The following is an 11,520-nucleotide window of genomic DNA, read 5'->3' as shown; positions in this document are numbered from 1 at the left end:
TTACTACACTGGTTTATCCCTGTAGTTGTATATTTGTATGTGTATCTGAATTAGAAATGAGACATACACTCCTCATTTCTAGTAGCAATAGCAAAGAATAAAAGGATAAATATACAGGATCAAATTATTTGGAATATCTTCAGGATCAAAACAGCATTTTCTTCACATATGTATTACTCACGTACTAAGGCAAGGAATCACAGATAACAACTAGACAAAGTTACTGCTTAAAATAGAATTACGTTGGTACCATGAAAAGGTATCTGCTTTCGCAATGCTAAGTAAAAACTACTCTATACTTATGTGATACTGAAACATAAAGGCAGATGTGACGATCCAGAATTCAATAAACAAGACTCAAAACTCCTGTTACTTCAAAGCACTCTTTCAGTAGCACAGATACTATTAGTCCATCTCTGGCAAAGAAGACCTAGCAATGCACCCAAAGGAGCAGTCACTCACCTGATTTTGTTATATGATAAGTTGAGTTCACGTAATCGTAACAGCTTGTCCACTTTCTCTATCTTCACTATTAGATTATAGCTGAGATTTAGTACTTCAAGTTTAACACACTTTTCCAAATTTTCGATGTACTAATTGGAAATAAAGGGTAAATACTTTATATAACAGGCTTCTTGACACTTTTAGAGGCTGTTTTGATCAGCAAACCCTAACAGCTTTCCTGGACAATCCCTGCTACAGCTTTCTTTGACCACAAGTAGCAAGGCTCTGCTGGTATTCTCCCTGACCCCAGCAACTCCTATAGAGTAAGAGCCTCAAGCTATTCACCACCATCCCCCTGACCTCAATCTTTCTCTGCCCCTCCCTCTTCCCTTCCACTGTCCTATCCTTTCTTCCCTCCATTAATTAATTTATTTATATCCCCATTGCAGCCCCCCTCCTCTCATCCCCCCTCACATAACCTCTCCCTCAACCTCCCTCCACTTCTCTAAGAGGGAGGACTCCTGGGTATCAACCCAACCTAGCACATCAAGTCACATCTTCTCCCACTGAGGCCAGAGGAGGTGGCCCAGTTAGGGGAACAGGATCGATAGGCAGGCAGCAGAGTTAGGGACAGCCCCTACTCCAATTGATGGGGGAGCCACATGAAGACCAAGCCTTACTCTTTATAAACTGACTACTCCACTATCTAAGGGCCTCCTGTCCCCTCCTCTCAGTTTAAAGGCAGTCACTTTATAGTAGATGTGCACTGCATGGCTAATATATATAGGTGTGGTACCACGCAGGAAGCCTATGGCAGTGACCCAGGTCATTTCCCTGCTACATAGTTCATATTCACCATGTTCACATTTCTTCTGTACTCAGTAAGTTGCGCTGTACTATACGGCGTTTCTACTGCACCTTCCTCTTACCTCCCTCATTTGTCATGAGTACACTTACAAGAATTGTCCACCTCTGCTTTTCTTGCCTTTCTCATTTACTGCTACTGTCCTGATGTCTTTAGCACATCATTGCCTCTCCATCATCGTCCATTCAGCAAATATTTATCCAACATGGACTAGGTGCCAGGAGCTGTTCTATGTATATGAAATGCATATGCACACAAAATGTAGTGGCAAATAAGACATAGGATGTCTTGACTTTCTTGGGATATACAAACATCAACAAGATTTTAGACAGTGAAAACTCAAAGACAATATGGGAGCATCTTGTGCCAGCATGCAAGGCACCACAAGGCAGATTTTTGCCTGCTGTGTACACTGCTAAGCTCTACTGCTGACACAGACTAGATGCCAAATAAATATCTGTTGAACGAAGAGGAGAGGGTGTCTGTCTATAACACCCTCAACTGGTTGGTAAGAAAAAGTCTCACAGATGGCGTATATCCAGCAGAGAACTTAATAACATGTCAGTTGAATCAATTGTGCGTACACCCAGGAACAGAGAACACCAGGCTAATATTTTTTAAAAAGTAACAAAAATCACAAACAAGGATGTGGAGAGATGGTTCGACACTTGCTGCCCTGGAAAAGGACTACAGTTTGATGCCCAGTACCTACATGGTTGCTTACAACCACCTGTAACTCTAGTTCCAGGAGATCCAGTGCCCTCTTCTAGCCTCTGCAGGCACCAGGCAATGCATAAGGTACACAGATATGCATGACCGCAAAACATGCATACATAAAATAAGATTAAAAAAAAAACTAAAAAAAAAAATCCCTACTGTACATAATCCTTGTGAAAATAGAGTTGATGGGTTTGAGAAACAGAAGGAAAGACTTCTAAATGGCCAAGTCCTGTGCCTCCTGTTGTCATCTTTAGCTCCTATGTGCCACTGTTGTCCTGGCTGTCTGAGGTTTCTACCTGCAGCCTCGTGCTCCTGGAGATTTTCCAGCACAAAAGATCCTTCTGACTTTCACATCGGTTTGGCCTCCCCATCCCATTCTCTCTGATTCTCCCTATTTCTACACTTAATCCTAGACACTTTTCACGCCAAACTCTAAATTTTCCCCCTATATCTGCCTCTTTGACTGACATGTCTGGTGTGCGTAATAGCCACAGAGCAACTACATCCTGACGTGATATGTCATTCCTACAACTTTAAAACTTCTGCAGTTTCCTTTTCCTCTATAGCTGTACAACCTAGACCTAAATATATTCTAATAACACTTACAAACAAAACACAAAACATTCTTACTGAGGTCTCACTAAACCTGGAAGAATCACACTGCCCAGTAAACCACCATTAAGAGGCTAATGTGTCTATACTTAGACTCTCCTATTCCTTTCTGTCTGTATATACAGCAGAGAATTTCTTTTAAAAAAGAAAGAAAGAGAGAAAAGAAAAGGAAAGAAAAGAGGTTTGAGATTATATTAAATAAAATACCTGAGAATTTTGTTTTCACTGAAACTAATATGAAAAAAAAAAAGTCTGCTTTAAATGAGATTGGCCCCCATTAACTCATAAACTGATGAGCTAAGAATCAGGAGGTGCGTCCTTTTGAAGGAGGTATGTCACTATCAGGGTATGCTTTGAGGCTTCAAAAGCCCATGTGTCTTGTTCTCCCTCTGCCTGCTGCCTGTGGATCAGGATGAAAAGCTCTCAGCTATCTCTCACACACCTGCCTGCCTGCTGCCTGCCTGCCTGCCTGCCTGCCTGCCTGCCTGCTGCCTGCCTGCCTGCCTGCCTGCCTGCCTGCCTGCCTGCCTGCCTGCCTGCCTGCCTGCTGCCTGCCTGCTGCCTGCCTGCCTGCCTGCCTGCCTGCCTGCCTGCCTGCTGCCTGCCTGCCTGCCTGCCTGCCTGCCTGCCTGCCTGCCTGCCTGCTGCCTGCCTGCCTGCCTGCCTGCTGCCTGCTGCCTGCTGCCTGCCTGCCTGCCTGCCTCCCTGCCTGCCTGCCTGCCTGCCTGCCTGCCTGCCTGCCTCCCTCCCTGCCTGCCTCCCTGCCTGCCTGCTGCCTGCCTGCCTGCCTCCCTGCCTGCCTGCCTGCCTGCCTGCCTGCCTGCTGCCTGCCTGTTGCCATTCTCTCTGCCATAATGATACCATGAAATAAAAACTTGATGTTTCCAAAAGTAATATTTGCTAACTGGGTGCTGGAGAGATGGCTCAGCAGTTAAGAGCCTCCACGACTGTTGCTGAGGACCTGGGTTCAATTCCTAGCACTCAAGTTGGGTAGTTTTCAAACATTAATAGCCCTAGCTCCAAGGGATCCAACGCCTCTGGCCTCCAAAAATATCTGCACTCATGTGTATGTTAAAGGAAAAAAAAAATTCCTAAAAAAAAATTCTGGCAGGCTTAAGACATAAGAAAGTGAAATCAATGCTTATGTTTAGAAACTGCTTGAAACCTACCCTAAATTTCTTGCCGCCATCTTTAGAAAGTGAAAGATTCAGAGACTTCACCAAGGCCAAATTGTCCTGTTTAGTGAGTTTTTTGATGAGGGCTTCTGTAATATACCGGACTCCTACATATGACTCAGCTCCTGAAATCCAGAAAATAGTTCATTATCACTAGGAAGATATGAATATCAATCACCAAATATAAGTCATTTTTACACTATACATAAGAAACTTTAATCCATGCAGATAAACAGATGTTATCTGGCTGGCTGTAACAGTACCTTAATATGTCACTTTATATCATTTCATTACCATAATGAACACAGTCTATCACTTTGGGCTTTGTAGTAAATGTTTTACATTTAAATATGTAATTTGTATAAACCTTTGAAGAAAAACTATTAATGTTCATATTTATGAAAAATTATTTGATCATGAGAGGTGGCTCGATGGTTAAGAGCACTGGCTGCTCTTGAAGAGGACATAGGTTTGATTCCAGTACCCACACGGCAGTTCACAAACATCTGTCACTCCAGTGGTAAGAAGACTCTCTTCTGATCTCCAAGAACACCAGGCACACAAGTGTACACAGATATCCAGGCAAAGCACTCATACATAAAAATAAATAAATATTTTAAATCATTTGCTCAATATCCTGCAACTAATATGGTACAAATTCTAAAATTTCAACTCAAGCAGATACATTTAAAACTGGTATTTTGTTTTATTTGGGGGTGGGGGTAACATGTGTGCAGGTGCAGGTGCACGTGGAACACAATATGGAGGTCAGAACATCAGTTCTGAGAGTCAGCTCTTGCCTTCCACCATGGGTCCTGTCGATCAAACTTTCAACCACATGCATCACTGAGGTTTGTTTCAAAGCTCTAGTTTATTACTTGTTGCTTTATGAAATAGAAAGTATCATAACATTTTATGGACTTAGGGTATCAACTTGGTAGACAACAGACATTCGTTTTTGGCCTTTGTAGAAAATGCCATCATATTGCATTTAAAAAAGACAAAATAGTCTCTCGACAAAACCAACATTCTAGAATAACGATCAATTCAGAACCAACCAGGGACCAAGAGACAGTGAAGCTGTACAGTAGAGTCTAAACTAAGTGTGTTAACAGAAAACCGACAGGTACTCAGGTCAGCAGAGGCTGATGCGATCTCACGACCTAGCAAAGAATAAAGCATTTCTGAAGGCAAACTAGAAGGGCAGCAATAAAATAAAAACTTTAAAAATGCCAGTGGGACCTGTGCATGTTCTATAAGTGGAGGGCAATGCCCTTACAGATCAGCAGCCTGAAGAGCCCAAGCACAGCTAGCACACTTAGATCAAACTTTTACCTTGAAAGCACTCTACTCTCGGGTGAGGAGGAGGTGGAAAACTTCTAGTAAGAGCTTAAATGAACTCTCTACAAGAAATCCACCTTCCTCTCCTAGAAACTTTCCACCGCTAATCCCTTCAGACACCTTTACCTTCATCCAGAAGTAGTCCCTTCTCCATTCTTCCACAATTTCTAACAATTAAAGCAGCAATACAAGGTGGTTTGGGGACAGGGGGTGGGGTGGGGGAGGGGTATATCTAGATTCCACATTTAAGCTCAGTATTTCCCTTCTCGACTTACATGTGAGACAAGACACAGTTTTAGCAGTACCTTTACGTTGCTGGGGCTCCAAAGGCACAGTGCTTTCATCTGTCAGCTCAGCCTGTGCAGGCCACTGTCCGCCAGGATGTAAAGGCTGAGTCTCAGATCCAATTAAAGGTGAAAGGGACCTAGATCGCATGCTGGACCTAAGAGATGATGGCCCAGGAAAATGAGATGACAGCGGCATCTTTGCTTTGGAGAGCCTTCGTTCAGAACCTTTCTTCATTGCAAGAATAAAACCAGGTGGCCATCAAAACCTGTAAGAGTTTCCGAGGTCTTTAACAAGGCTAAGTCTCCACAGCTACTGAGAGTGTTACATTCTCTCTAGAGCTATCAGATCATATGCTGTCAACGGGAAGGCTATGGAATAGACTCTGCCCACACTTCTCCAAGCTTATGGACCAGTGCTTCCTTAACCTCTGATCAGCCTCCACAGAAGGAGACCTGGAAGGCCTGTCATTGACACATGCTCAGCTCAGAGTGTCCCTAGTTACTTCTTTTCTCAGTTTATCAGCTCAAACTTTTCACAGGTCCTTTCCATACAAGGTCACATACAGGAATATTTGACAACCAACACTTGTAAGCACTCTATCCTCCCAGAAGCTGGTCTGGGACACCATGCTCTACTGACATAACCCTGTTCTACTCCATGGCCTCCTTTGCTGGCTCATGTTCCTCTACTTCCTCTAAATGTCAGCGCTCCTCCACAATTCCTTTTTGTTCCCTTTAAACATCACCTTGGGCAACCTAATGTAGACCCTCAGTTCTCAAACGTACAGCTAATTTTTAGGAAAAAAAATATTTAGTGAGATAGTATATTAAGTAGTTTTCAATCCAATGACAAGTTGGTATCAGAAAAGGATATTGTAATAGAATGTTGCATACAAATCTTTATATAAGTTGAATTTGGCCTGAGGCTGCTTTCCTTTGGCCTTGAGTTTCCCTATAGCCAAATACTACCTTCATGTACAAAACGAAACTGAAAGCCCAGTTTAACAATATACTTTTGAAAAAACTAGCTGAGTGTGGTATCAGACCATCTTCAAATAAGACAAATGCTCATCTGCAACCAACGAAGCTGTCCTTGCAGATTCTATTTCTGTCCATAAGTGCTGTCCATTCTCAGAACCCTGATTCACTGAGAGGGTCAGCCTATGAGATAGTGTGTGTTTCTACATGCAGACTTCACAGGAGCTATGGCAACTCAGGGAGGGAAGCAGGGGTGTGGAACCATCACTTAATCTTTCAGTGATCCAGGTTTCTGGAACCCACTGAATACTTCCCTAATTCTATAGGAATCATTACTTAGAAGTAATAATTTACTAATCAGGGGAAGTAACATAGGACCTCATAATAATTTAATGAGGATTTGATAAGAATAATTCTAGATGGTTTATAATTTCAGATTTTTTAAGAGAAGACTATGATGTAGGATACAAAATAATTGAATTGTCTAGTGATATAGAATGCACTGCAACCAGAGACATGGGAGCCAAATAAACCCTTTCCTCCCGGAGTTGCTTTCTGTCACAATGTCTTACCACAGCAATGGAAACCTTAACTAAGACATCTAGGAAGTGGTTAAGGGACATGCCCAGAGCCCCAGTGAGATGGCTCGGTGGGTAAGGGCATTTTCTGTGCTAATTTGACGTTCTAAGTTCTGTATCTGTAGCCCACGGAAAAGTGGAGAAAACCCGACTCCACAAAGTTGTCCTTTGCCCTCCATATGCGCATCACGATATGTGTCCCGTGTCCGTCCCCCCACCCCCATCATCCACACATGCTTCAAAAAGGAAAAAAGGAACAAGCTCAGAGTCACAGAACTGAGGTTAAACAGCAGAGCCCTCAGGACCGCCAGCCCATCTCCATCGCAGTTATCCCGCAGACGGTGACACACCCCGGCACTCTTCCCTCTCTGCGGGAACCTCATCCTTCTAAGCGCCGCACCCCAACTTTGCGACTCAGCAGCGCCCCGACCTAGGCTGTGCACGCCTCTCCTCCCCTGCCCTCCCTCCCCTGCCCACGCCGGCCCCGGCCCTCCTCCTTCCCGTCCAATCCCCTTTCCAAGCACACTCCCCCGCCCCGAATGCGTCCGGAGCCGGCACACCTCACGCTGGACCAGGGCTTTCCGGCCTTTGCCGCCCGCCACCCAGGCTCGGTCCGGACGCCGAAGTACACTCACCGCCTCAGCACGGGAAGGAACGGCCTAGCGGGAGGGGCGAGGCGGAGACGCCGGGATACTTCCCCTCAGGAGACCGACAGCACAGCAGCCATTTTGTTGTGTTGTGCCGGTTGCCGAGAGGGCCAGCTTGGTGTGGGCGGGGCTTGTTATCGCCACGCCCCCGACACGGACTAGTGGACGGGACGGGGCGGAGGCGCTTCCCGCCACCCTTGCCGCCTCTGCGCGCGCTCAATTTGGGGGTGCGAAGCTTCCGGGTATGAACCTGGCGGGCTGTGGTCAGCCCTCTGGGCGCCGAGTCTGTGAGGAGAGATTTTTTCCACTGAAGCAATGGGGGAAGGCTTACGTTCCTCTCCCTAAGGCAACAACCGGAGGAACCAGTATGGAGATGTTCACAGCATTCGATCTTGGGATGATGGAAGGCAGGCCTTGAGCTCTCCCGTGTCTCGATGCACACTATCCTTTACGCGACTATTTTGGAGGCAAATTGTCATACTTGGAAACTGATCGAGCCGGACGTGGCTGCACCTCAAGACTGCTTGGGCTCCAGTGACCATTCACTTGAGCTATATGATCCTAGGATTCACAGTCCAAGAGTGCCCCTTATGTTAGTACAAAAGAACTAAAGCAAGCATTTACAGAGACTTGAGCAGATCATGCCCCAAAGAGCAGCCTTCTACTGTATTTCCTAATTGTCTGCACCATGTGCTTGCGGAGGCCAGAAGAGGGCATCAGATCCCACATAACTGCAGGTACAGACCTTTGTGAGCTGCCATTTGGGTAGAGGAATCGAACCTGGGGCCTCTGGAAGAGCAGTTATATGCTCTTAAGCACTGAGCCATCTCTGCACCCTCTCCATCATCTTTCTTAACTACCTTGTTCTCCAGTCAGGCATTAACGTTTCCTTTCTTTACCACAAACTTCCTGGCTCATTTTTCTAACACTTTTACAAATTTCCTTTCTGCCTCAATTTCTACTCTCATGTAACATATAATCGTCCCCATTTCCAGCAGTTAACCTTAATGATTTGAAAGAACTTAGAACAGTAGCTGATAAGTCTAATTTTTATCATTAAGCAAGACTTCTTAGAAGTCAACTTTCATCTTAACTCTGAAAGAAGAGTTTAACCAAGGGCAGGTGTTTGCTTGGCAAAGAGAACAGCTTGTACAAACCCCAGGAAGGATTGGGAAAGTTGGCAATGAGCTGGACATTAAGTAATTCAGGGCGGTTTGAAGAAAACATAAGTAATGCACAAATGCAGTTCAGTATGAATTATGCAAACGTCTGGTGTGGTGACGCTAAATATGAAGGGGAACCTTTTAAGCAGCATGAAGCCTGTTTGTAGAAGCTGAGGTCGTTTGACCTAATGGGAAGTTCTGATCATTTCCAGCAGGAGGCACTATTGGATCTGGTGGGCATGGTCCTCTCTTTCTCCGCAACTTTGCAGCACAATTTTTGGCTGTTGGAAAGCAAACTCTATGCAAAGATCTATTTAACCTTGAAAGGACTTTGGACCTATTTTCAGACAAAGTTCAGATGTTAGGTATTAGTTCAGTGTACATTGGTGAGATTCTGGTCTTTGGTACTTGTCTTTCAGCCAGAGACTTGGATTAATTGCACAAACTCATGATTGTTTTCCCTAATCTGTAATGGCATTCAGATGAGTTCCATCGTCAGATTACACTGTGCCAGAGTCAATTCATCAGTCCAGTCAGTAGTCATCAAAAAGTACACACAAAATCCAGGGGTCTCTCTCGGAACACTCATTTTTCTCTGCTTTCATGTTGCCCTATTTTCCTCCTTTATAGAGATATAGTAACTAACCTTCTCTGGGTCTAGCATGGTGGAAATCTTGGTTGTACCTCCAGCCTCAGATACTTGCCATGATTATTAATAGTCCATCTTAGCACACTGGAAGAGGCACCCCCAACAAGAGTAAATATACAAAAGAGTGAGGGCAGCTCACATTCCATGCTAATTTATTCCCTGGTATGAGCTGTAATTTTTCTGGATTACATTTAGATTACAATATAGATATTAGCTGGGGAGATGGGAAGGCCATCTGGCTTCTGGCTGTGACTTGTCTCCAGGGCTGGAAGATGAGCCAGGGCACAGTGACTTAGGTTTTTCAAGATCTTTTGTCCAAACCCTGGCAAAGCTATTGAGATTGCTCTTCTTGGATTCTCTTACGAAATCCACACTAAATACTCTGAGCATCACCTTTAAAAGAGAACCAGAGGAACTTGTCAGGCAGAGTCGGCCAGCTTCCACCATTGCCATTACTGTGACTTCCTAGTGTGACTTTAAAAATTGACTAAATTATGGCTATATTTTGAAATAAAGCTTGTTCTGTTATTTGGAAATCTCATACATTCATGTAGGGTATTTTTTATCTGCCTGTCTGTCTATCCCATTGGGTATTTTTGTTGTTGTTTTTTTTTTGGTTTTTTGTTTTTGTTTTTGTTTTGTTTTGTTTTGTTTTGTTTTGAGTCAAGATTTCTTTGTGTAGCCTTAGCTGTTCTGGAACTAGCTGTGTATACCAGGCTGGCCTCGGATTCACAGAGATCCACCTGTCTCTGCCTCCTGGGTGCTGGGATTAAAGTTGTGCACCACCACCACCCAGCTATGGAGTAGTTTTTGATCAAACACAACCCCCTCATTTCCTGCCCAGTTCACCGGCACACACTTTTCCTTCCCAGATTAATGTCTTGTTTTGTTTTGTTTTTCTGTAAAGCCACTGAGTTTATTTAGTGCTGTCTGTATGCGTGTGGGCATTAGGGTTGTCTACTGGAGCATGGGTAGACTCTCAGGGGCCTCATCCCTGCGAAAGCTGAGTCTTCTAACACCCATCCATTGCCAATACCTCCTCAGCTAGGCTGGAGGCTTGATTCCCCATCCATGCTGGGATTTTGCCTGACTTGCTCATTTCTGCTTTTTACCCTCAAGTCTCACAGAGTAAGGTACAGTTTACAAACAAAAAATATTTTCCATGATAAATATAAATCCTCTCTTAGAGGCTTGCGAGTGTAGACATGAGAAAATGACCTGATTCTAGACGAAAATATCAGATCGCCTGCTGCCGTTTATAAAGTATCAAACTTCACAGGCTGCTTTTACTATCTTTTCTCAATTAACTGGGTTTTTGTTGCTGTTCCTGTTTTCTTGTTCTGTATTCATTTTGTTAATATGTGGATACGAAATAACCCTAGCATGTAAGTATTCTGTGGGTATGCTTTAGGAATGAATTTAGATACCATATTGGCTCTCAGAGAGATGGTATGCTAGTTAAAAATGCAGAAGACTAGGGCAGGGAGATAGGGTAGTAGGATTCCAGGCTTCCCTTCTGAGACAGTGTGAATGCAGGAATGCTTATGTCCAACTCCATGCACCTGAAACTTTGTGTCTAATTTTAAAGATCTTCTAAGTCGCCTATGTGGGTCACTATATAAAGAAAGTGCCCCCACTGCTTCTATTTTCAGAAGAATGCTAGCCAGTTAATATAGAGAAAATGACCAAATTAGGAATACATCTTTTTTTTTTTTTTTTTTTTTTGCAGCTCTCAGTATAATATTTCTGATTCCAAGAAAGATCCCCAGGAAATGGTAAAACCCTTGCATGCATTTGGCTGTGGTAGCATACACCTAGAACTCAATTCAAGAGGCCGATGTTGAAGAATCCCAAGTTGCTGAACAGGCTGGCCCACACAATTATACCATCCCTCAAACAACTGCAGACAGTGAGTAAATTTTAAAAAAAAGTGCATGAAATATTGTTGATGAAATCACATCTACTTGGCCTCAAAGCACCACTCTATAGATTATCCGTGACTTGTAGCAAGAGGGAAAGACTTTACAGTGGGCCGTGAAGAGGGAGATCCAAATTCTTCTT

The 11,520-nt window shown here is 43.9% G+C and overlaps 1 protein-coding gene across 10 annotated transcripts in view; it reads right to left on the bottom strand.

Annotated features, from left to right (window-relative positions):
• Cntrl (centriolin) overlaps positions 1-7,789 on the bottom strand; it is a 69,347-nt gene extending 61,558 nt beyond the window's left edge. For 3 of the 10 annotated variants that reach the window (XR_866015.2, XM_006498076.3, XM_006498077.3), the window contains exons 1-4: positions 7,636-7,789; positions 5,463-5,710; positions 3,811-3,941; positions 463-593 (exon numbers count right to left, since the gene is read on the bottom strand). Coding sequence is in view for 6 of the 10 variants with exons in the window: in XM_006498076.3 (XP_006498139.1) it covers positions 463-593; positions 3,811-3,941; positions 5,463-5,679 (479 nt within the window). In the remaining 4 variants the exon portion in view is untranslated. The remainder of the gene's footprint in view (positions 1-462; positions 594-3,810; positions 3,942-5,462; positions 5,711-7,635) is intronic. The other 7 variants (XR_374096.3, XR_003953259.1, XM_006498069.3 and 4 more) reach the window with 7 other exon arrangements.
• Positions 7,790-11,520: the final 3,731 nt, after the last annotated feature.

Source organism: Mus musculus, chromosome 2 (genome assembly GCF_000001635.26).
Source record: "Mus musculus strain C57BL/6J chromosome 2, GRCm38.p6 C57BL/6J".
In the NCBI taxonomy this organism is placed as follows: domain Eukaryota; kingdom Metazoa; phylum Chordata; class Mammalia; order Rodentia; family Muridae; genus Mus; species Mus musculus.
This window is presented reverse-complemented; position numbering and strand designations above follow the sequence as displayed.